Here is a 27,138-nt window from a genome sequence, read left to right as displayed (position 1 = left end):
GAGAGAAAGAGATGATGCAAATGGTTGTGCTTTATATATATATTTTTAAGAATTTGTTTTGAAAACAAATTGTTTTTTACAAGGCTGTTATTGTATGCAAAACTAGTTCATATATATTTTGGTAAAAACCTAGTCAATTTTTGTTTTTTATTCTAAAGAAGAAAAACCTATTTTAAAAATAGTTTCTCAACGAGGTTTTGATAATTATTTTTAAAATTGTTTTGAGAATTGTTTTAGAAAAATACATATTTTACTAAAACATGATGGTGAAATATCAATATGAAAGAGGTATTTTGGAAAAGACAATTTCAATTTAAGTATTAAATTTAAAAATTGTGTTTTAATGACAAAACTTTAAATTTGAAAATTTATATTAAAAATATTTTTTTGAAAAAGCAACTTTATTATAACATAAATAAACTCTTAAAAAAAATTAATATAAATTTTAAAATTTAAAGTTGTTTATTGAAAGACAATTTCAAATTTTAGTATTTAAAATGAAGTTTTTTTTTTTTTTTTTAAAAAAAACAATTTCCTATTTGATTTTTTTTTCCAATTATCATAAATTGTAAAATATTTTTAAAATTATTATATTTTAAAATTTACCTTTTGTTTTTTTCGGGGTGATGGGCGGGGTGGGGTGTGGGGCTGTGAAATCCGGATGGGCAATGGAGAAGTTTCCAATGGTCTAGTGAACACTATAAAACTCAATGAATAAATAAGCGGCGACAAAAGCGGATAGAGTTCGGTGTTGGAATTGGGTGGACAAACTTTGATATGGTGTCGTCAAGTCTTCTTCCCTTCAATGGTGCCCTCTTTCAATCCATACCACACCCTCCAACCATCTTCTTCCAGTAAATCTTCATACCCATTTCTTTAATTTTATCCTTCCTTCAATTCTCACTTTCTTAGTTGTGTTTGATATTAGGAAAAGATAGATTCAGAATTTGATTCTTTTGGTTTTTGCAGCACTTTCTGTTATTAATATTGAATAATAGTTTATTATTCCCAAAATAGAAAGCTATTTTTCTAGGGTTCCAGTTTCCAGTGAACTATGGTAGCTATTTTGGTTGTCTTAACCTCATGTTGTGAAATTGTTAAATAATTTGTATATATTGCATATCAGCCTTGCAATATCAAATATATATGATTAAAAAAATAGAAAAGATGTGAATTGATGACAAAACGAATGAAAAATGGAACCCCAGGTCCTTCTCCTTGAGGTTTGCCTGAACTTGAGAAACTTTTGGTGTGTGGAAGTGAGTCTGGGGAAAAATTACTTCTGTTCGAATAGTTTTGTTATTATTTTGAGGGGAGAAATGTTAAAGTGAGTATACTGAAGTGGCTGCCTTAAAACTTGGTGGCATCAGCTTCTGGGACTGAAATTAGCCTTAAGTTGGTTCAAGTTATGAGACTGGAAATACTATAGGAATATTTTAAATGTTTATTGGAAGGTATTGAAGTTGTTTCAAACATATTCATAATATTGACATCAAACAGCTAACCCGTGTATCACTTAACTAAATTGGGTACCTTAAGAGTTCTTTAGCAAAAGAAAAATTGATTGATATTCAAAGTTTGGATCATAAATGCTATTTAGATATGTTTTCTTTTTCCTTTTTCTTTTTTAGACCACCCATTGTTCTTTTTATGTTTATTTGTTATATACTATTATAATTTGTATGGAATTGTGTTTTTTTATGTGTCAATATATATTGCACTTCACAGCTGCAGTTAGCCTTTTCAACACATTTTTCTTTTTGGTAGCACCCAACATGTAGAAAAAGGGTTATAAAGAAAAAAATTGAAACATAATAAAATTAATTCTTTTCTTCCAGGTTAAATGTGCAGAAGAGAGAAAGCTAAGCATTAGGAACAATTCTTTGATGGATGAAAGCATATGTGTGGTTCAACTTTGTTGGGAAGCAGCATCGCTGCTCTCCCTGGTCTTGGGTTAAATGCCACGACGATTTTGGAAAGAGTTCTAAAATCATAGTGATGTTGAATGTCATAAAAGGTCCGGCCTTCCTTGATGGATATCAATTAGTTTTTAGATGAGAGGATTAAAACCTGACCCAAGAATTGGTTTTAGAGCCAAGGACCTTGGATTTGAATCATGGAACATCATGGTCAAGGAGGGATTGTTCGGGAGCAAAAATGTTGCTCCACCCAAGCTTTTGGATTGGTGCCATTATGGCTCTAAAAATAGGTTCAGGTTGGGTGTGAAGTCGAATGTCATTAAATGTTTGGGCTCCCTCACTAGACACCACTTGGTTTTCAAATGAGATAGTTTTTTTTTATAGGATCAAATGAGATAGTTAAAGTCCAATGCAAAGAACTTATATTGGTTTTGTGTTTACCCAATTCAATTAGCAAATGTGGGATGTAATTTTCTTCTAATATCTTGTGACATGTGCAATTTGAGGGAACTACCTACACCCTTGTTGATATAACTAAGAAGTCCCAAGGGAAAGAAGATGAAAAACACTAGTTACTGCTTGTAAGATAAATGATAAATCTGATCTGCATTGCAGTTTGAGGGAATCACTCACACACTTGAATTAGTAAAACACCAAGGGAAAGAAGATAGATATGCTTCCTCTTCCCTCAGCCCCCCTAACTAACAATTAAGTACAAAGTTATCAATTCACCAAAAAAACATGTCTCAAACTGGACTAAGCATCACATAGGCAAACCCAAGTGAGCTCCTGAGCTTTGTTAATTATTTCATATCTAACAATTTTCTTTCCTTTTCAGGAGGGGATTGAGAAGAGGCCAAGATGCAAGCCTTGTTATACCTAGAACTGCCCATAGCACGAGGGGTCAAGCATTTCAAATCTTGGCCAATCCTAATGTATGAATCAACTCAAGGCTTCCACATGTATAATGCCAATATATTTGGTTTGAGTATGGTCAAAGATGTTTTAGGTATGTGATTGATGATTTATAAATGAGTGCCTTGCAGTAGTAAGAATCTGATTGTCTAGATGTAGACCATTAGTTGATCTAGTTTTGGTTGAATGATTGATGCTACATTATTGAAGCATTTAATAAACATTGATAAAGAAAAATTATATTTTTTGGTCTGATAAAAAAAAAAATTACATTTTTCGGACTTTGAACTGCAATTTTCCTAAATGATTCACTGTTCACTGTAGTAGTAGCAAATTGACATGGTTTTTTTCTTATGGTTGTATGGATTCTGCTGTTCCTCCTCCTATTGACCATTGGAATCATAGTTTTCTTAATGGGTATGCTTTTTTCTGGAAAATATAAATCCTCAAAATGGAAAAAGAATAATGCTTTTGAAGTTAAGATGAAGCTTTTCCTTTAGACTCCAAGAGGAACGGTACAGTAAGAGAAATCTGTCATATGTTGGGATGAAGGCTTTGTAGAGTCAGATTTAATTATATGATCATATGCTTCTATCCAAATATTAGATTTGGTTAGTTTATATTTATGCTCCTTAGCATCTCTTCTGACTATGAAATTATATGTGAGAAATCATATATTTGTATCATAATTCCCTCCTCTGTCCTCTGAAGAACTTAAACTTTGTGTTTCCTTTACCCTAATTATCACAACTATGCCAAAAAGTTCCAAGAAAACAAACCTCATGGCCATATAAACATACAAAGATGAAAATCACATGAGAGAACATCCTACTTCTGTCCAACAACATAAACAATTATCTTCAGAAAACCTATCTCTTTTCATAATCCTCTTCCACAACCGTACCCCTTATAGATCCCTAACTTCCTTGGAGGACCAATATTTACTTTATTTCCCATACTTCTGGGGGTTCCTTCAGACTGTCCTGTCCAAAAAATACCTCTAAAGCCAATTACCTGCCAAGGTAGTACTTAAAAATCTCCTCCTGAACTACCCGATATGTAGTTTTTTTTAGCATTTACTTTTGTCTATGCCATTGAGCAATGGATAGGTTATGATCCATTTTGAAACTGTGATTTGTCCTGGTCTGGTAAAATCCTAAAGGACTTACAAGAACACCTGATGTTTTCATGTCATACATGGGTGTAGGTCCTTTTATATATATATACATCAAGGGATAGGTTATTCTTTCCTTGATTGTCTTGTTTTTGTTCACATCAATCTTTTGAGGATGATACTATATTCATTTTTGTATATATGCACTGATATATGATCTATAGAATTTATTTTTGTTTCCAACTCTGAATGTATTATGGTCTACCTTCAACTGCTACTCATAGTTAAGATCAGTGGAAGCAGTGTGGCTGTGAGAGATTCTTATGGTGTGGCACAGTGATGATGGTGGTTATGGCGGTAGAAATAGGAATGGCATGCCTCTTTCTCTTAACTGCTTAGTGATGTGGATTTGACAGTGATGTCTCCTCAGTATTTTGAAAACCCCAATTATGAAGTTTCCTTCTGGATTTTATACTTGCTCCATAAAAAATATTCTAAACGAGATACTTTTTAAGAAAAAGAATTCTAAATCTCTTTTACTTCAAAGCCCTCAAGTTCCTTATCCAAACGCATTAATTGGTCTGTGGTCAATATAAAGAAAATCAATTCTTGTTATTTCTTAATTGTTTCTATTTACAGATTTGCAAATATTTTCCCATTATATAGGTATCTGCTGGAAAAGGAAATTCTGATAAGGAAGTAGTAATGGTAGATCCTTTGGAGGCGAAGCGTTTAGCTGCCAAACAGATGCAAGAATTTAAAGCAAAAGAGAAACTCAAGGTGAAGGAACTTCCATTTCCATCAATAAACTTGATGCTCTATGTGGTGGGTGCAATGGATGGATTCAAGCCTACTTTATCAAGATAATGAATCTTAATGACTTGTTTGGCATCCTCCCAATAGCAAAATCTATAGGTTGTGAACCCATTGTTGCTGAACAAAACATGGAGTGAAATTTTCTGACCAAGTCATGGTAAAGGTTTGGAACTCCCATAGCATTTGAAATTGTACCTTTGATTAAATCGATTTTCATATTTTAATAATTCCATGAGAAGAAAACACAATTCCTTATAAATGAGGGTGATTTTTCTATAAGTCCGGTTCCTCCCTTTGTGGCTTCAAACAAACACAAAGAGGGATTGAACCCACCAATTACTCGAAGTCTTAGTTGTAGGGTACATATTATGCTTAGAAACTTAGAAAACATGAACAATCAATGTGAGTAGCTTAATGGATAACCTAATCCAAAACAACTGTTCAATGTAGCTGATGATGGCATAATGCATATAAAGTTATACCATAGCCCAAGGCTTATTGTTACGCTGGGATACAGTATCTGAGCTGTGATTTGCTTGATAGTTGGTTTTACTTGTTTTGGTGTCATACAAAATTTATTCATATTGGGTAAAGCCAGATGCATATAAGAAATAATGCTAGAAAAAAGTGTTGTGGCTACAGAGAAGACGTAGAATTGAGGCGATTAATGGTGCATGGGCAATGCTTGGTCTAACAGCTGGATTAGTCATTGAAGGTCACACTGGAAATGGCATTCTTGCTCAGGTAAGTTGTTTTGGTGTTTAAATTCTGAAAATGGTTAAGTTGTTGAAGGTCACACTGGATTGAAAACCTATTGAGTTATACGGTTAAATTGTTGGCATTTCACAGCTGGCTGGATACTGGGGCGCCATTGTCAGGTTTTTTGTGCGATAGGCATTATGGATGAAAGGCTTGAGTTGCTGGATCACTCTTTCAAATTGACTTTGTGATTTGTAAGATACTTCATATTCATTGTTGCTTCTCTCATTCACCTAATGTTGCTTGTACCATTTTTACTATCTCACCCCTTCCTATTTGCCCGTTAACGTTTTATGACATTCTTTTTGATAAGGAATTCAGTGGTTCTTACTTATTATTACTGCTTTTTCACTTTCTGATGATATGGTTATTCAATTGAATTTAATAATTATTTTTATATACTATTTCAAATTCATTTTACTTATTTTAATTTTTTTTTTTATAAATATTAAATAGTTTAAAAATATATAAGTTTTGAATTAATTTTAATTTAATTTTGATTTTTTTTTTTCATATTTTTTATAGTAAAATCAAACATAAGAAAATTATTTTGTATTGTTTTTTTTTTAATCCTTTCCTTGGATACTTGAACCAAACATAACCTTTGTAAGTTTTGTGGTTGATGACATACTCGTTTCCGTTTTCAATTTGTCTTCTGTACAGGGGATCATGTAATGGTACACTAATAAATAAATAAATAAATAAAAATGAAGATTTTTTTAGGAATTTTTTACTTTTGACTTTCAAAATCCATGTTTGGTAGGAAAAATAATTCTTCGAGCATGCCCTCTAATAGTAAAAATAATTGAAAGTCCAAATTTACCCACCAACCATCGTTCTCTTCTACGATCCAACTAATTCAATATTTTTTTCTTGTTTTTAATCTTGACGAGACATGTCAAGAGGACTTATCATACTTCTTAAACTTTGTTTAAGCTTAACACGTGGTGATATACCACATTATTTTTCATTTCTTCCTTTTCTTTCAAAGAAAAAAAATTAATTAGTGGGTTGTATGAGAAAATGGTTGAAGGATAATTTTAGACTTAATCATTATTACTATTAGAGTGCATGCTTTAAGAGTTATTTCTTCCAAAACATAGATTTTGAAAGTCAAAAGTAAAAGTTCCTAAAAAGTCTATTATTTTTTAATGGTGTATTATATGATTTTTCCTAAGCAAAAAGTTAAAACTACAATCATTGATTATAATTTTTATATGAAAATTTAAAAGTTTAAAATATATAAATAATAAAATAATGTGAAAATGATATTTTTTATTTAATATAAGATTTATCAAATAAATAAATATTTTATTTAGCATGAATATATAAAATCTTATATCACAAATTTCTAAATTTGTCCATTATGTTTATTTTTATATATATATTTTTTTTTGTGTTCATAAATAATTAATAAATATGAAAAGATAAAAGAGTGAAAAAAAAAATTATAAAGATTTCAATAGAAAATATGTAATTAGAATATATATATTTTAAAAAAAGGTCAAATGTGGTGTCACATTACATATAAAATGGAGAAAAAAAAAAGGAAAATGAAAAAAACAATGTGCTATTTCAGCACATGAAGCTTAAACCAAGTTTAAGAGCATGATGAGTCCTCTTGACTTGTCTTGCCAAGATTAAAAAAAGAAAAGAAATTGAATTAGTTGGGTTGAGAGAGTGGTGGTTGGAGGGAAATTTTGGTCTTTTAATTATTCTTACTATTAGAGTGCATGATTTAAAAATTATTTTCCTACAAAACATGGATTTGGAAAGTCAAAAATAAAAGTTCCTAAAAAAATCTATTATTTTTGGAAAGTGTATTGTTACATGACTTTCCCTTTGCGTATGATTCTAAGTTTACTGTAATTCTAACTTTTTGTTTGGTTAAAATATTTAATTTTTTATTTATATAAAATAAAAACTTAATTGTGGTTCTATCCTTATGTTTGGTACTTTTTTGATATGCTTCACATCTTATTTAATATGATGAAACAATGTGAAACATATGGGAGTTTTTACATAATAACTCCAATTGACACAACCCTTGGAAATGAAGGTACTACTCTTTCACGAAGAAAGTAATAATAATGTGTGTGGAAAGTAACACAAAGGTGGGAAAAATGCAATACATGTTTAATTTATGGTAAAGTATATTGGTAAGTATCACTTTTTTTATAAAGAAAGTAACACTTGTATACTGAAAGTAACACTAATATATATTGAAAATACAATCAAAATGGAAAAAATGTATTGCACTTTTAATTTAGGATAAGATATGTTGGCAAAGTACCACTTTTTTAACATTGATATATGCTGAAAGTACCACTAGAATAAAAAAATGTATTGCACTTTTAGTTTAGTGTAAGGTTATGCTATAATGAAATAACGTGATATATATGAGAGTTTTCACGAAATAACACTAATAGACATAACCCTTAGAAAAGAGAGTATCACTACTTTATGAAAAAAAGTACCACTCGAAGATGTGTTATTTTTTCTTGACGTACTTGAAAGGTGTGCAACTTCAATATACAAAAATTTTAATTCTTAATAATATTAAGAAAAATTAATATAAAATATAAGATACAATTTTCATGAAAAATATATTTATTTTTTATTTTATATATATAAAAAATTCAAAATTTTAACTACACAATTAATTTTTTAAATTTATATAAATAAAATATTAAACATTTTAATCAAATAAAAGTTAAAATCTAATTAGAGTCACAAGTAAAAAGTTAACACTGTGTTCATTGAATCATAAGCAAAAAGTTAAAATCATGATAATTAATTCCGATTTTCACATTAAAATTTAAAAAATTTATAAATTTTAAATAATAAAATAATATTAAAAAAAGATATTTTTATTTAATATAAGATTTATTAAATAAATCAATATTTTTATTTAGGATGAATATATAAACTCTTATATCATAAACTTTTAAATTTATTCATTATGGATTTATTTTATATTAATTTTTAATAATTATTTATTATAAAGTGTCCATAAATAATTAATAAATATGAAAAGATAAAAGAGTGAGAAGAAATGAAAGTATAATGATTTCATGAGAAAATGTGTAATTAGCATAAATTTTTTTAATAAAAAAAATGGTCAAGAGTGGTGTCAAATTCCAAGTAATATGGAGAAAGAGGGGAAAAATAAAAAAATAAAAAATAATATGACATATCCCACGTGTCAAGCTTAATAAAAGTTTACAAAGAATGAAAAACCCTCTTGACTTTTGTTAAGATTAAAAAAATAAAAAATAAAAATTAATTAGTTAGGTTGCATGAGAATGGTTGAATGACAATTACTATAGTGCATGCTTTAAGGATTATTTTTCTCACAAAATATAGATTTTGAAAGTGAAAAGTAAAATTCATAAAAAAAAAAAAAAAAATCTATTTTATTTTAACAATGTACTACTATATGATTTTCCTTAAATTAATTTAATTATTTAATTTAAGTTATTAAGTAAATTAGTGTGTGTGCCTCATAACCATTAGACTTACTTTCCAGTGAATAAAGGGTCTTCGATAAATTAATTTAATAGTATAATTTAAGTTATTAAGTATATTAGTATGTGTACCTCATAGCCATTAGACTTACTTTCCAACAAGTAGGGAATAGAGGGTCTTTGATAAATTAATTTAATAGTATAATTTAAGTTATTAAGTATATTATTATGTGCGTGGAGCAAGGGCAAGTTGGGAATAGAGAGCCTTGATAAATTAATTTAATTGTTTAATTTAAGTTTACTTATAATTTCTAATATTAAAGAAAATGATATATTAAATATATTTAGTAAAGTAATTTAATATTACAAAAAATTAGAAATGAAGTTAATTGCAATAAAATAAAATCTAATCAAATTTCAATCTATATATATATATATATTTGGTAAAGTAATTTAATATTATAAAGAATTAAAAATGAAGTTAATTACAATGAAACAAAATAGGATCGAATTTCAAGTGCGTGTAATTTCTAAGAATAAAGGAAATTCTATATTATATATATTTGGAAACATAATTTAATATTACAAAAAATTAGAAATGAAGTTAATTACAATAAAACAAAATAAGATCAAATTTCAATGTCTATATATAGACACACGCTTGAGTATTAAGGGAGTATTTTTTTTAGTTTTATTGGACTTTTTGTTTATTGAAAAGAAAAATGTTTGTTTATATCATAGGAAATCCTGTGTGATATTTCTTTTTATCATCGTTTTACATGTGAAGCCTAAAAGCTTGACATGAAAGTGACTCAACAAGCAACATGCTAATCCAAAACTTGTGTGAAGCAGTAATTAAATTAACAAAAAAAAATCTTAACTAGAAATTTATTTTTTCATACAAAAATGGGTAAATCAAAATTATGATAATTCCCTCAAATTAGCAGTAAAATAAACCACCAATATCTAAATTAACTAGTCTCATTAGTTAAAAAAAAAAATAAAGGAATTTCTTGAGTCCTTCCTACCCATGTTACTCCTTCCCAATATCAGGTGTACCTACAAACATTTAATAAAATGAGTGTATTTGAATGTCCAATAAAAGGTAGAGATTAAGTGCATTTACTTTTCAAAAATGAAATGAGGAATATTTATAACATAAGTATAATCATATAAAACAAACTTGTATTACATGTGCTATTTTGATAAAAGTATTAAATCAAAATTTTCAATAAATACATATTAAAAAATTTCTAGTTATTAATAGAATACTTACCATAGTGAGCCCACTACAAAATTGGCTAGCCTAAGATGTTCCTTAAATGTTGGTTACCAAAACCCTACCAATCTAATGATATACTATAGGTTAGTAATTACCCTACTAAATGAGTTTTCACATCATTAGCCTTATCAAGGATAACAAAACTCAACATTTTTTTTTTCTCTTTTTTATTAGGACTAGATAACCATAATGTACATGTAAGACAAAATATAGTCAAATAAAAAATAATTCTCAATTTCAATACTTCAAACTTATCTAAACATTTTTGTTTAGAATTTACAAAAAAATACTTAAATAATAATAATAATAATAACCATTATTTTCCGAGTTATGAAATTTATTCATGTTTATTAAAATTTGAGAAAATCGAGAAAATTGTTAAAAAATTTTTAAAAAAAATGGTAAAAGTGCATGCCAAAGGAAAAATGGCAGTAAGTGATTTATTAAAATCAAGATTTTATTGCCTAAAAGTGTTTACTAAAACTTCGACACTCCCCTCAAGTTGGTCCATAGATATCAATCATGCCCAAATTGTTGACAAGAAGTTTGAAGTTAAGGTTGAATAGTCTTTGGTGAGGATATCAATTATTTGTTACGTTGTTAGAACAAATGACATACAAATAGCTCCATTGTCGATCTTCTCTTTTATGAAGTTGTGGACCCCGCATTTCGGCTCATGCGTTTCCCACTCGATGGCGAACTCGATTTTTTTATTTTATTCGAAATTTTGGTTCCATTGATTAAGAAAATGACTTGGAGTCGCCACTTATTTTTGTTTTATTTTTAAAAGGGTAAACAAAATAAGAAAGAAAAACCCTAAGTATGACTCCTTATTTTGGAAAAGACAGTCTGCAAAAAACTGGATCGGGTTTGGGGGTCAGGTTACTTATCAGGAAGGTACGGTACAGGCCGTAGCACCCCTTTAAGTCCCTAAAGTCGGGTCTCTACTAATAAAATGAAGCAATCATGGCAATTGATGAGGGAATCAATGAATACTCAGAGTGATCATGCACACGTGAGAATCTAAACATGCATACCGAAAATGATCAGAGCGGATGTGGATGCGTACCTGGGCAGTGATCCATGAAGCGCTATCGAGAAGTGAGGTTAGTGCATAATTAAGGAATAATTTCGAGCATATCATAAAACATGATAAATCAATCATGTATCATATCAAGTCAACCAATCAATCAATCAATCATAAAAATCACGTATGTGGGGCCCCCACCAAAGCCCGATCTATCTTGCACTAATTAGTCTCACAAATTCCATTATTCTGGAATTATGAAAATTACATTCATGCTTATGTAAAGTCAAGAGGAACAAAATATTATTTGAAACCCGAATGGAATTAAAAACAGTTAGAGAGAAAACTGGATTTTTGAAATTTATTTTAAAATTAGAGTCTTGGGAATTAAATTTAATAATTGGAATTTTGGAAATTAAATTTGAAAGAAATTGAAAATCTTAAAATTATTTGAGAAGTAAAAATTGTGAAAATTAAATTTAAGAATTTGAGTTTTGGAAATTAAATTTGAAAGAAATTGGAATTTTAAAAGTTATTTGAGAGTTTGGAATTTTTAAAAATTAAATTTAAGAAATGGATTTTTAAAAAATAATTTTTGAAAGAAATTGGAGTATTGGAAATTGAATTTAAGAGTGAGAATTTTGGAAGTTATTTAAATGTTGAATTTTTAAAAATAAACAAATAAATAGGTGAGTAAAATGATAATGATTAAATAAATTGATATGAAAATTGAAATTTCGGAAATTGGAATTTAGATTTAAAAAATGGAAAATTATACGAGTATTTGAAGATAAAAGTTTTGGGAATCAAAATTTTGGAAAATTAAAATAAATAAATAAAGATAGAGAATTAAAATGGAATGTTGGTGCACACGCGTGAAAGGAAAAAAACAAAGGCAATTTAAGTGGAGGAAAACAGTGAAAAAATTATATTGGGTTAGGTGGCTGCATAAGAGAATGGGAAGAATGGAAATGAGTTGACCAAGTTGGGGCCCTCATTCCAAGCTTCACTTCTCCACGTGTTCAACTTCCTCTTGTTCTCCTCCCTTCCTCTCAGCTACCACAAAAAACGAAGTGGCCTTCCTTTTAGCTTCTTCTTTCCTCTCAAAACCGCTCATCCATGGACATAACCCACACGAACCAGCAATAATAATAAGGGAATTCATAGCTCATTTTTGGTAAAGGCCACTCAGCATTTTCCGTTCCTAGCCTCACAACCCAACAATGAACTCACCAATTTAAAATAACATGTATGGCAGAAAAAAAAAATGCAGGGTAACATGAAGCATATGAACCCATATATGTTATAGCCTCAAGTGAAATCACAGAAAATGAGAAAATGGCATAGCAATCACATTCAAATGGTGAATGAAAGCTAAAACAACAAGACGAATGCATGAATGTGAAAATATAATGAAAAACATGAACAGAAGAAGAGAAAAAAAAAACCACAAAGCACGCACCTAGAAAGCTCTTCTCCAGCAAAAATCCGTGAGAAAACCCCTGAGTTCTTCCTCTCTCCCTTTCTCCTTTCCCCGTCAGTTTTCCCCCCCATTCCTTTTCCTTCCTTCACACGTTTTGTACCCAGCCTGTTGCTTCTTTTCCCTGCCTCCAACTGCTCTCTGCTTCCTGCCTAGCAGAAGTCCTCTCACGTCTCTCTCTCTCATCCCATCTGGTGGTCCCCCAATCCTCCATCCCGGGGTGGCCAACACAAGAACTAATAATAAGTAAAAGAAATAAAAAAAAAAGAAAGAAATAAAAAAGCTCCCAACTCAGGGGGGTCTACAGAAGTGTTTATCAATTTCAACATACTTTGTGCAATCATGTTGCATTGGGTTCTGTCTAATGTAGATGGCGGTCTTATTGTCATAGTACAACTTCATTGGCATGTTAACTAGCATCTTCAACTCTTCTAATACCCTCTTCAACCATAACATCTCAAAGACTCCATGAGTCATAGCTCGATATTCTGCTTCGACATTGTTTTTTGCAACCATGTTTTGTTTCTTACTTCATCACGTGACCAAGGTACCCCAAACATATGTGCAATATATCGATGTAGATCTCCAATTGTTTTGTTGTGTAGTCTTCTAGAAGCGTAAACCTTTGTCTGGTGTACTTTTTAAATACCTCATAATTCGATATACTACCTCAAGGTGTTTCTCATTGGGCGAGTGCATGAATTGACTTACCATGCCCACGACCAATGTTTTTAGAACTGGACCAATTATTGAACTGGAAAAATTACCAGTTCACAGTTCACTGGTCGAACCAGTAATATCATAAATATATAATTTAAATTTTATTAAAAATAAAATAATTAAAAAATTAAAAATATAAAATAATTTTAAATTTTAAATATATTTCTTCATCTTATCTTTAATATTGATAGATTAAATCATGAAAAGAATAAAACTTATTATTATATTGATATTTCTAATTCTATTAAATAATAAAAATATAACTTTTAATGGTTAATATGAAATAAAATTTTATTATTTAAATATATTTACATTTTAATAATTATATAGTTTATTATTTCTTATCTTAAAAATGATTAATTAATTATTTATATTTCCTATCTTGAAATTAAGTATAGATAAATTTAAATATTTATTTTTTGATGGGCTAGATTTTAATTTTTCCCATAAAATTTACATACCCATTTAATAAGTTTACATTTTGAGAGATTTAATCCTATGCTCAATTAATAATGACTTAATTACCACCGTCCACCTCACATCTTTAAAAAAAAAAAAAAAAAAAAAAAACCTAGAGACCCACATCCACCCTCACTCTTCCTCTCTCTTTCTTATTCCCTCTTTTCTCGGCCTTCACCTCTCTTGGTTTTCCTCCAAATCTTCTCTTCTTCACAATGCCTTTACCAACATAGTTGTGCCCCAACAAAATCGCCTCCATTACCTTTTTGTTGTCATTCTCCTCGCCAATTTCTTTGTCACCATCCTCCTTGCCGGTAAACACTTCCAGGTCGTCATCCTCCACACCTCCATCTCTTAATTTTTTGGTTAAAAAAAAACAGACTGGTTCTTATAAAACCGACAAGGTGGTCCGATTTAGCGGTTGAATCGTCGAGTTGCAAGATTCGATGTTGGTTTAACACCTTACCCTGTCCAACTGGTGAACCGAACCGGACCAAGGACTGGTCGATGGTCCAATCGGTTAAACCGACCGGTTCGATTCAGCTTTTGAAACATTGCTCACGAAAAATGCAATATCTAGTCGTGTATGTAACAAGTAAATCAGCTTCCCTACCAGTCTTTAGTATTTAGATGTATCCACCATATTACCCTCTTTGTCACTCCAAGTTTTTGGTTGGGGTCAATTGAGATGTCTACTAGCCTACAACCACTCATTTTAGTTTCTTTAAGGAGATCAAGAATATACTTTTGTTGTGAAACAATTATTCTTTTCCTTGATCGAGCAACCTCCATTCCAAGAAAGCATCATAAGGACCCCAAATCCTTGATCTTAAACTTTGATGAGAGAGACTATTTCAATCGGTTTATCTCAAGCAAGTCATTCCCGGTGAGAATTATGTCATTTACATATATAATTAACACAACTATCTTCCCATTTTGTGAGTGTCTTACAAACATGGTATGATTAGTTTGCCCCCAAGTGTACCCTTGACTTTTAACAAACTAAGTGAACTTCTCGAACCAAGCCCTTGGTGATTGTTTCAACCTATATAAAGATTTCTTCAACTTACACACCTTCCAACCAAACCTTCCATCAAAGCTCGAGGGTGCATCCATATATACCTCTTCCTCCAAGTCTCCATTAAGGAAAACATTTTTCACATCTAATTGTTGTAGAGGCCAATCGAGATTTGCTGCAAGTGATAAGAGAACTCTCATAGTATTTAGCTTTGCTACATGTGTAAAGGTCTTTGGGTAGTCAATGTCGTAGGTTTGAGTAAATCCTTTGGCAACCAACCTAACTTTATATCTTTCAAGCGATCCATTTGACCTGTATTTAATTGTAAATTCCCATTTTCACCCCACAGTTGTCTTCCCTTTAGGAAAATCCACCATCTCCCATATCTTGTTTTTTTCAAGAGCCTTCATCTCCTCAAAAACAGTCTCCTTCCATTTAGGAATCATTGGAGCATCTTGTACACTTTTTGGAATCTCCATGCAAAACACTTGTGAAGTAAAAACACGAAAATTGAATGAGATATTTTTATGACATGTAGTTAGACAATGGGTGTTTGGTACATGACCTTACACTTTTGCGGGCAACAATGGGAATATTAGAATCGGTAGACTCACTAGACATGGACCTAGGACTTGTAGACTTGAAGTAGATTGAACATGTTGTGTAGGCTCAGAGAAAGTGTTACTTGGAGGATATGTGGACTTGTGGTAATGCAAGAGATCAGTCGACTCTTTCCTTTAAGTTGTATTCCTTCGCAAGTAGACAATGTTGGGTATTAACCTTGTGTTCTTGGTGCTTGTTTCTTTTTCATTTGTCATGTTAGAGTCATGATCTCTATGAGACAAATTAAGGATGGATCTACATTTTCATTATTTAAAGAGCTTGATTCGTTCAACTCTGGTACAATAATATCTGGACTCTCAAATTGAACTAAGGGTGTGGGAGAGTAAACAACTGGCGATTCCTCAAGTTGAAAATATTTTAATTGATCTGAATCTTCATTTTTTCTCCCCTCTTCCCAACTAGCGTTCGAAAAATGTTGCATCCATGGTGACAAACATTTTTTTTAGAAATCGGGTCAAAACATTTGTATCATTTTTTATTGGAAGCATAACCAACAAACACACATTTTTCAAGCTTGGGGTTCAAGTTTTCCTCAATTTTGATCATGAATGTGAACAAAAGCGGTATACCCAAATATTTTTAGAGGCAAAGTTGATGGAAACTTATTCATAGGATAAAACTTATGAAAAATATTTAAAGGAGTTTCAAAGTTTAAAATCTTACTAGACATTCGATTTATAAGGTATGTTGTAGTAAGGAGAGCTTCACCCCAAAGATATTTAGGTACCTTAGTTGTAAAAAGTAACGCTTGAGCTACTTCTAATACGTATTTGTTTTTTTTTTTTCAACTAACCCATTTTGTTGAGAAATATCATTACAAGAGCTTTGATGAACAATTCCTGTTTCCAAGAAAAAACTTTCCAAAATTTTGTTAAAATATTCTTTGCCATTATCACTTCTAAAAATATGATTTTTCTCATGAAACTATGTTTGCACCATGGTGTAAAAATTTTTAAAAATTGTTTCCACCTCAGATTTTTCTTTCATCAAATAAACCCCAGTTAATTGAGTATAATCATATATGTAACAAACCATTTTTTTTTTCAAAACTTGTAGAAACCCGACAAGGTCCCCAAACATCACTATGAATCATAGTGAATGTTTAGAGGTTTTGTAAGGTTATAGAAAAAAAGATGCACAATGATGTTTAGCTAATTGAAAAATCTCGCACTGAAAGAAATATGGACATCTATTCTTAAAAAAATAAAAATAAATTGGAAACAAGTACTTTAAATACTATAACTTGGATGGCCTAACCTATAATGTCATACCAGTATTTCACTATCCTTAGAAATAGAAACAAAATTGAAATAGGTATGTTGGTTTTGTATACTTGAGTTGACTCCATCTTAAAAAAAAATAGAGCCTGACTCTCTAGCATTGCCAATCATCTTCCCCGAACTCAATTCCAAAAACTAGGATACAATTGTCATAACTAGGATATAATGCATTACTTTGTTTTAGTTCTTTTAATTTTGTTTTTTTATATATATATTCCCTTTATTTTATGTTTGGTTGGGAAAGAGATCTTTTAGGTAGACTTCAAAGAACAACTCATGAATTTTAGCCAAATATGGAGGACATTGAAGAGTCCAACAACAACAACAAGAAACCACGACCACCTATCCAGGACCAAAGAACTATGAAGGAGTTTATAAATCCTTCGAGGTTGAGCACACCATTGTGTTTTATCCTACCTCCAAATTAGGATCATGTTACCATTCAATTTTTCGAGAACCCCTTGTCATTGAAGGATAGAGCTATGACTTGGTTAAACAGTCTTAGACCCTATAGTATAAAGAATTGTACATATATTTTAAATAATAATTATACAAGTATGGAGAAGTATTAGAAATAAAATACTACATATATTAATTACTTTTAAAACATAAAAAATAAGTTGAAAACATTTCAAGTTTCTTAACAATTTTTGTTTGATAAAATATTAGAGAATAGTTCAAAAAACTATTCTAAAAAAACTATTTTCCAAACTATTTTAGAAATAATTTTTTAAATAGGGCCTTAGTTTTTTTGAAGTTGAGTTTTGAGGGTTATAACATGTTTTACTTCTACGGAATATGAATTTGGTGGTTGGTAATTTTTCAGTTACATGATATTTTTTAACAATTTACACTTTGATTCTATGTGCTTTAGATGCGAAATGACCATCATACCCTTAGAGTAGGTCTTGATACGTGACATAAAATCACCATAAACAAATGATTTAAATGTTATTTTGATACATTTTTTTTCTACTATATTTTATATTATAAATATGAAATGACCATTATGCCTTTAGAGTAGGTCTTGAGACGTGACATAAAATCACCATAAACAAGTGATTTAAATGTTATTTTGATACATTTTTTTCTACTATATTTTCTATTATATTTTTAATTTCTATAAAATTAAACGTATTAAGTATATTAAGGTGTTTTTTTTTCTTATTCTAAAACCAAGACAAAAACAAATAAATATTTTCTAAGTATATGCCAATAAAGAGAAGAAAAAGAAAATATTTTTCATTTTCCAATAATTTTCTAGTCTTTTTTAATGAAAGTGCACAACTCAAATGTAGTAGGTGTTATTCACTTGGAGGTAAAAATAAGAGTGAGTGTGTTTTGTGTGTTAATTTTATATTTTCAATTTTGTTCCAATTAAAAATACATGTTTGGTATATTTGTTAGTATTTATATAAAATATAGTAACTTTTTATGATTTATATCTATATTTTTTAAAATTATTTTTAAAATTTGAGATGGTTAAATTTTGTTTATTCCTAAAATATTTTAAACATTTTTAAAAGATATTATATTTTTGAGATAAATCTTAAAAAATTCATATATATATATATATATATTATAAAATTTATTATCGTCTTTTTATTTTTAAAAATAAAAAATAAAAAAATGCATCAAACTACACCCTAATTTTTAAATTTTGACTATCAAATTATAGAAATAAAAAGTAAAATAGGTTATAAATATAATTTTAAAAATTCTTTTAAAAATTTGTAATTTTGAAAATAAAAATTCAAAAGGAAAAGTGAAGATAGCTAAAAGTAGAAGAAAGAATAAGATGGATGAAGCATTTAATCCAAGGTGTGAATTGATGCATCCCTCCAAAATCAGAGGTTGATTAATCATTTCAATTGGAATAAGATGGAACGGTGGCTAGTTCCAACATTCAATATTGTCTCGGAATCTTGGAGACAATTACAGGAGTACTCCAAGGGCCTGGGCACAAAAGCTCAATTGTGGGGCCCAACTCCAGCAAACCGGCGCATGTGGAGTGGGGTTCTTTTCTTTCTAATACTGTAATACATTTAATTGGTTTTATTATTTTCTCCTTTAATTTGCTTTACTTTTTAGTAGCTTGGTTTTAACTTTTTAAGTTTTAAAGCAGGGTCACCCCCTCCCCCAGCGCATCCAATCTCCATGACTACACCATCCAGTCTCTCACCCACCCTCAGGCCCTGACCCCAAACCCTCACTTCCCTTTTGCATCTGCTCTTTACCACTAAGTTTATGCATCCAATGCGCTCTATATGGAGTTGAAGAAGGAGAAGATAGTGAGGTATGTCTTTTATTTCATGTTTGCTTCCCGGGAATATTTCCGTCTATCTTGTGCAGGGAACTATTTCTTTTTTCTCCCCTTTTTTGGGGATTCCAAGCAAACCGAAAGCTTTTCATTCCACTCAGCTTACTGCTACTATTGGCTTACTTCAGACTCAGGTTTTCGAAAGTGAAGTCCCCGTGATGCTCGAATTTTCGGTTTCTTTTATTTTCTTTTGTTTTCTCAGCTGCCAAACAGAGATCGATTCGCTTTGGTTCCTGCGAAAGTGTTGGAGAAGAAAATAAATTGAAATTGTTCTTTTATTTTTTATTTTTTGCTGTTTAGGACACCGCTCAGCTCTCCACTTAACTCTGTCTGATTCGGCTGTTTGGCTTTGTTGAGTTCAGTTTTCCACCTTTCATAGGCGAAATAGCATAAAAAAATATTTATAATTTCATTTATCCTCTTCTCCTAATTTTTTTTCTTTAACCAAAAGAATTTCAAAGCTTCATCAATTTCGAAAAGGTCGGGAAAAACTTATGGTGTCTCTTCCCTTCATTTCCCAAAAATAAGATACAATCTCTTCACGCATATATTCTTTTTCCCTCTCACACGGTGAATATTCTTGGAAATATTTTCTCTCCAAGCAGAATGGAAATTTTGGAATTTTGTTATAATTTGTTGAAAACACACTTTGCAGGTTTTATTCTGATGAAAATCAACATCAAGAATGGGGGAAAAATGATCCATTACTCCTAGGAAAGTCATCTTCTATAGACAAGGTTTCATCTTCCTTCTTGAAACCACATAATGCGGTCAGGAGCAGAAATAAGATACCTGAAACCCTTAAATTTGGGAGGTCCAAGGTGTTTCCAGAAGACCATGAGCCATGGCGCAAGCAAATACTTGACCCAGGTAGTGAGCTAGTCTTACAATGGAATCGAGTCTTCATTGTCTCGTGCTTGGTGGCACTTTTTGTTGATCCATTGTATTTTTATTTGCCTGCCGTGGGAGGGAATGAGGGCTCTTGGTGTATCAAGACAGACTTGAATTTGCGAATTGTGGTTACATGTTTTCGGACTATTGCCGATTTTTTCTATCTGTTGCACATGATTATAAAGTTCAGGACAGCTTATGTTGCCCCAAGCTCTCGGGTGTTTGGGAGGGGTGAACTTGTGATGGATCCCAAGAAAATCGCCCAGAGGTATATTAGGTCTGATTTCTTCATTGATTTGGTTGCAACATTGCCTCTCCCTCAGGTAATCATTTTGAAGTATCAAATTTCCATTTGGAAGTATCATTTTTCAACTGTTTACACATTGCTCTGTGTATGTGTGTGTATTATAATTGAAAATACAGTCATGCCACATATAAGTCTGTTAAATTTGGTCACTACAGAAACTAAATTTGAGGCTAAATTAACTTATATTTGAAGGATAGAAATGGATCTCTTGAATGATAATAGCTATATATATATATATATATATATATATATATATATATATATATATATATATATATATATATATATATCTGCTGGAGTATTGATGGGCCGCAGTAAGACTCCGAGATATCTATTTTCAGTTTAGGGTAGTCATGATCTAACTATGGGATCAAATGATTATGGCATAGCAAACATGTCCTAGTTTTTTTTTTCTTCTGAAAATATATGTGAGGAAATCCTCAATATGATTAGATATTTAAAAATTTAAAAATAATAAAATGTAGAATTCATTAAAAGATTCATAGAATGATATGTAGGTGGAAGTGGAACTAGAAAATTGTTAGAGTTTAAGCCTATGCAGATTCCCTTACGAAAATTAGAGTAGTGTTGAGTCATTTATACATGACTGTTCAAGTTAAGCTGTGAGGACAGAGCCTTGAATGTGCATCATTTGAAGCATTTTTTGATTACTGCTGACACACACTTTTAGGGATGGTGACTAGCCTGGAGATTTTATGACTTAGATCAACTTTACTTTGTACCCATAGGCTCCATAGAAATGGTCCTTCATTCAAAATTGGTCCTTCACATTAAAACTTGGAGAAAGTAGAGAAACTTCCATTGTTTCAATAGTAAGAGCTTTGCATGGGTTAATAATGGTCAATTTATCTGTCAACAATAGACACATTTTCACTATAGGCCAAGATTTCAGTGCCCAATAAATCATCAAGCCTTAGCTTGATTGCTCAAAACTGTTTTCTTTGTGTTAGATTACATGGTTGACTGTGCAAATCTAATTATATTTTTCATTTTATTTTCTCTGATCTGTCTAGAATGTATATCATATTATGTATTTTAGGCAAGTCTTAGATTTTGTAGTAATTTTAGGTATTGTATATATTTCTAGGGTTAGACTGATTTAGTTTCCTATTTTATTTTCTATACAGCTTGCGTATATATTACCTTGTAATCCCTCTAATTCAATGAGAACAAATTATTTAGAAACTTTATTTTTGTTTTCATGATATCAAAGCTGGAAAAGAATTGATGGCAATTTCCTCTCCTCTGAAAAAAATCTTTCTCTTAGCCTTCATTGTGGGCCAATAGGTAAAGTTCCCACATTTAACCGTAAAATTGCCTTCTTTAGGGAGGTGGGTAGTGGATAGTTGCAGATTGGAGGGGAACATCCATTTGGTTCGGTTAGAAGGTGCTCTCATTTTGTTTGAATTTAAGTTACCATCAGAAGCAGAGAAAGGCTCTTTGAAGTAGGCAAAGGTTGTTCAAGGGAGCAACATGGTTCTGACTAGAGGGAGGTGGTGCTGTCGTTGGTAAAAAAGGAGGCCTTTTTGGTTGAAGTGACTAGGTTTTCAGGTTTATTTCCTTATCCTGCTTCTTTGGAAAGACTTAATGTTGTAAGGTGTTTAGGGAAGTCGTATAGTGGGGAGAACATTGTGGAAGGGCCTTTAGAGATGAACCATATCATTGATGGGGGACTATTGATGTTTTTCTAGATATAAGTTTGGTGGAGTTTCTGAAGAATGTTGTGAGAAGTGTAAGGGAGTCAAAGGTGGCACAAGTAGTTGGTTAATCTGATAAAGGTCTAGTAAGGGTGGATTTAGAGGCTGAGTGGTACGAAAGCAAGTTGGTGAAATTCAACAAGTTCTTAAGTATGCTTATTGAGTTTTTTGAAAATGAAAATTTGAAGTTGTTTAAAAAAATGAGGAGGCTCGATGTAGATTAGAGGTACAAACCTAAGAAGTAAGAGGAAGTATCATCCTCCGTTGAGAGGGGACAAAGAGTTAAGTAAGTTGATGTGCATAGTTAACTATAATGGGGCATCAGATAGGGAGAGGAGAAGAGGTAAAAATGGGTGAGAGTTAGTTTCTATTAGTCAATGAAGTTGAAGGTTCTTTTTAGAATGTAAAAAAGGAAAATGATGGAGAGAAACATAAAATTATAAAATCCTTAATTAAGTTTTAAAGAGCTGATTTGGTTTGCCTACAAGAAACCTAAAGTGCAGCAAATTACAATTTAGTTGTTGAGGGGCCTTAGAGTGGGCAAATTCTTAGAGTGTGGAGTGGTGAAACCTAGGGGAGTAGTTGGTGCAGTAGTTGTTTGCTAGGATAGTAGGGTTCCAGAGCTCATTGAGATGGAGGTGTGTGTTTACTCCATTTTTTGTTGTTTTAAGAGTTGCAAGAATGATTTTATTTTGCTTTTTACAAGGTTGTATGGTCCTGTTCTTAGGGAAGAGAACAAGGTGTGGACCCTCACCCGATTCACCGACCGACGCGACTCGCTATTTTAAAAAGTAAAAGGGAAAGCTGATTTTTGAGTTTTGAAAAATTCGTCCCAGTGAGGAACGATTTTGTTTGGAGTCGCCACTTACTTTTTATTTTAATTTTTAAATGGGGAAAATTTAAGTAAGAACAAAAACCCCAGCATGACTCTAGTAAGGAAAAAGCGGTTTACGAAAACTAGATTCTGGGTCCGGGGATCAGGTTACATATTGGGAAGGTACTTCATGCGAGGTAGCACCCCTCTAGGCCCAGAACTCGGTCTTTACTGACGAATTGGGTATATGGGAGCATATGGGTCAAAGATCAAACAAGCCTTGGACTAAACAAATGACATGAATCACATAGACCGGCCTAGTATTTAGCATGCACATACACTCAACAAGCCAAAATCAGAGTGCATACTTGAGGTTCCCAGCCAAGCGCTGCATAAGAGGTTAGTCAACATAACAATTTGTGGCCCTTTTCATCTACACCAATCAATAAAGCATTAAGCATTCTGGAACGATCAGAAAGAGGAACCGAATGCAAGCAAGAATTCTGTGAGGAACCAGAAACATACTTGAAGAACTAGCCTTTGAGAGGTGCTCCTTAGCTTCAAGTGAGATTGATTCTTCTTCTGCCTAATCCGCTCAAGATCGGTGATCACGATTTCCTTTCCTTCTTTCCAAAGCAGACAAAAATTCCTCTCCTCTTTTTTTCTCAAGATTTTTTTTTCTTTCCTTTCTCGTTATCTCTGTTTTTCTTTAAAAACCTTTGCCAATTTTTCCCTCAGACCTCTCTTTTTTCCTTCTTCCTCTTTTACTCCAGGTCACCCAAACCCTCAGAGACTCTTAGGAATTTTCCCCCCTATGTTTTTTTTAGTTCCCTTTCTGCAATGTTTTTTCTTAGGATTTTTTTTTTCTTCCCCCTCTTCCTTTTTCTTCTCTTCTAAAACCTCTCAGACTTTCTTTCTCCCTCTTTTTCTCCTCCTTTAGCTCTGGAAATCCACCTCTTCAGCTTTGGAACCCCCCAACACATTTAGTTCTCCTTTTCCCAAGGCGGGCAGCTGCCCCTCATAACTTTAACATGCCTTACTCACCAATAATCCATATGGATTCAACGTGGGTTACAATCTCTCCACAAAATGGCCCAAATCGGACCTAAAACTATTCCTCAAACCTATTTGGAGCACTCGGGCTCAAACCAGCCAGAAACAGGGCATCAAAAGAGCCAAAAACAGTGCCGTTTACCAGCAGCCTTGATGAACTGGTCGACCAGTTGCCAACCGGTTGACCACCTCAAAAAAACTTGACGAATGACAACCAGTCGACCACCTCAAAAAAACTTGACGAATCGGTTGAGAAAAATTCTCAAATTTTGATACAATATTCCTTGAAGAATAAGGAATCCAACAAAAAAAAAAAAAAAAACGGTGCGTGATTCCGAGTTCGGATGAGGGAGATATGATCGAAACAAGCCCAAGTGTTCCGTATTGGAACCTGCTCCTATGAACTCCAACTGAACTGAAGTTTTGGGGAGACCTTACTTCCTTTCTTTAGCATGATGTGAACAACTAGGGAATTGACCATGACAACACTCTAAAATGAACTACACACTCGCACTACATTGGACCGCAGATGAACCTACACAAGACTCGAAAACCGATCAAGCCCAAAAGGGGGCCATGGCAGTGCCATACGAAAAAAAATGAGTGCATGTGACACCCCTAAGATAAATGCAAGTATCGAAGGACAAAATTGAGGGTCTATACAAGGACTTTTGGGTTGCATTGGTTGATACTAAAGGTTGTGGAATGATCCTTGGTTTGTTAGTGGGGATTCAACATTGTTAGATTCCTTGGGGAAAATAGGAATTGCTCTAGGCAATCTTCTACTCTTAGGTGATTCTTAAAGTTGATTCAGGAGGTGAATTTGTTTGATTTGCGTCTAATATGAGAGCCTTATAATTGGTTTGAGGGCATAAATAATCAATTCACATTGAGGTTAGATTGGTTCCTTACTTTAGAAAATTGGGAGACTCATTTTGGTGTTATTCTTCGACGTGTTCTGCTCAAGTTTGTCTCTCATCATGCCCTAATTTGGTTAGATGGAGATGGGATGATGAGGGGCAAAACCCTCTTCAAGTTAGAAACACGTGGCTAAGAGTAAAGAGTTGTAGAGAGCAAGTTGAAGTGTGGTGGACGGGCTATAGTGTCATAGGCTCTTTTAGGTATGTGTTGGCTTGGAAATTGAAAGCGTTGGAGAAGGACCAAAAAGCTCATAACAAAGAGATGATTGGATTGAGAATGGTGCCAATTTCAATAATGCAACGGTGTTCTTGTTGATAAACACCTCTGGAAAAACTCCTCCCTTCCTTACTCCCCATATCATCAAAGTTCATGCTGTTGAGGATGATGCTTCTGCCTTGATTTTTTGGTTGTTTCAAGGTTAGGTTTTAGTGCAATATGCTGAGAGGAGAAAAAATGAAGGTAGGAGGAAGGGCTTGGTTTGGGATTGAGTCCAAGTCCTTCAAGATTTCGGTGGAATTGTCCAAAGGAAAGTTATCTGGAGTAATTACAAAGAGGGGTCGAAATTTTTCTACCTGGATTAGATTTGGAGAGAGGGGTCTGTCCTTACTCTTAGAAGGAGTGGAAGAATGTTGCCAAAAGGAGAGTTTGAAGGAGTTCAAAAACTCTTGGGTAGAAGGAGGAGGGAGCTATAAGCTCCAATTGTGCAACAATGAGGCGGGAAGATACCTGTTGTGTTTGGTATTCTCCGTGGAGGCGTAGCGGTTTGTGTTGATGTTGATTTTTTAGGAGGGAAGGGATTGCCGAGAGGGGGGGCGTATGTTCTTGCTCAAAAGTTGAGGGTTTGTGGAGTAGAATGTCGAGAAAGAAGGATTGAGGCATCTAAGGTGAAAGATGGGTAGAGTCAAGGGCCTGTGGGGGCTTTTCCCTTACTTGAACAGTGTGATTGCAGTTTGGGGGAGTTAACTCATTTAACAAATTGCAGTATCTTAATCGTTGTTTGGTAGGAAAATGGGGGGAAGACATGGAGGAGGGTCCATTGATATCCTCTTTGAAGGATTGGGCTAGGTATCATTGGAGGTTGAAAGGGAATTTGTTGTTATTTCCTTTGGGAGTCATGGATTCTGTTTGAATTTGAGTTGGGAAGGGAGGCTGAGAGGGCGTTACAAGAAGGCTTGAGTGTCTTCAGGCAGAGACCACTTAAGCTGTAAAGATGGCGTCCAACGATAGGTTGTCTCAGTGAGAGAGCTCAAACAAATGCCTACTGTGTGAGGATTGTAGGGCTCCCACTTTGCCTGTGGCATAGGGATTTCTTTAAGCGAGTGGGCAATGCGTGAGAGGGTTATGTGGGGGTAGATGAGGAGACCGCGAGGGGCACAAATTTACAATGGGCACGAGTTTTAATCAAAACAAATGGAAGAAAGGTACTAGGGAGGTTATAGGTTGTTGTAGGAAAACTCTATTTTTTGGTGAATTTGCGATAGGAGATACCTCCTTGGGTAGCTCCGGTGGCTCCCATACTGAGAGGTAGAAGGAGAAGGAGAAGAAGAGTAGTGATACACACGAAGCGAGTTGCATGGGGCTTGCGAGGTTAAACATAGCAGAAGAGGTGTTGTTTCCTGGTAGGACGAGGCAATACCTTTAGTATCTTTTGTGGGAAGGTTGCAGCAGGAGGTGCAAGAGCAAGAGTTTGTAGGTGTTGTGTGGGAAGAGGGTCAGTCGTTTGTAGCTGGAGCAGCTTTACAGGGGCCTGTGGAAGTAAAAGCAAGCCCATCTTGGGGTTTAAGGAGTCCAAAAGTGAGGTGGTTGGGCCTTTTGTTGAGGGGGTTCGACCCGTTTATGGGAGGACAGGCCAGCCTGTTGATAGTAGAGCCTTAGCGTTTAAAAGGGCTTAAGATGATCTCCCTAGTAGTTTGGCCCATGAGAGGCTTTTGGGCCTGATCCAAGTAGATGCAGAGGAGAAAGAAGGGTGTAAGGGCCAACCCTCTTTTCTTCTTAATAGTGGGGATCTTCTTTGCCCTAAGTGGGGGGTGTCCCCTATTGATGTGCTTGGCGAGAGGCAGTTGAGAGAGGTTTTCTCACCTGTGGACGAGGTTTTGATGTCGGAGGTGACGCGTTTTCAAGATACGATGTCTTATCTCTTTTTCCAAAGTGGGGGGGGGGGGGGGGGGGGGGGGGGCGCTCTTCTACTCCTTTCTGTGGAGCTATCATGGAGGCTCGTCGTGAGGTAGGGTTCA

The 27,138-nt window shown here is 33.0% G+C and overlaps 2 protein-coding genes across 2 annotated transcripts in view; both read left to right on the top strand.

Moving 5' to 3' along the window:
- Nucleotides 1–710: 710 nt before the first annotated feature.
- On the top strand, nucleotides 711–5,860 carry LOC117924526. Its single transcript, XM_034843158.1, has 5 exons — nucleotides 711–854; nucleotides 2,758–2,854; nucleotides 4,615–4,773; nucleotides 5,407–5,508; nucleotides 5,614–5,860. Exons 1-5 carry the CDS (start codon nucleotides 778–780, stop codon nucleotides 5,656–5,658), a joined length of 480 nt encoding a protein of 159 aa, XP_034699049.1. The 5' UTR covers nucleotides 711–777; the 3' UTR covers nucleotides 5,659–5,860.
- Nucleotides 5,861–18,996: 13,136 nt separating this feature from the next.
- The window catches only part of LOC117925608 (cyclic nucleotide-gated ion channel 17-like), a 65,192-nt gene continuing 57,050 nt past the window's right edge, over nucleotides 18,997–27,138 (top strand). Inside the window, exons 1-2 of the mRNA XM_034844672.1 lie at nucleotides 18,997–19,176; nucleotides 19,856–20,414. Of these exons, the coding sequence (XP_034700563.1) occupies nucleotides 19,148–19,176; nucleotides 19,856–20,414 (588 nt within the window). The 5' untranslated portion in view covers nucleotides 18,997–19,147. The remainder of the gene's footprint in view (nucleotides 19,177–19,855; nucleotides 20,415–27,138) is intronic.

This window comes from Vitis riparia, chromosome 11 (assembly GCF_004353265.1).
Source record: "Vitis riparia cultivar Riparia Gloire de Montpellier isolate 1030 chromosome 11, EGFV_Vit.rip_1.0, whole genome shotgun sequence".
Taxonomy (NCBI): Eukaryota; Viridiplantae; Streptophyta; class Magnoliopsida; order Vitales; family Vitaceae; genus Vitis; species Vitis riparia.
This window is presented reverse-complemented; position numbering and strand designations above follow the sequence as displayed.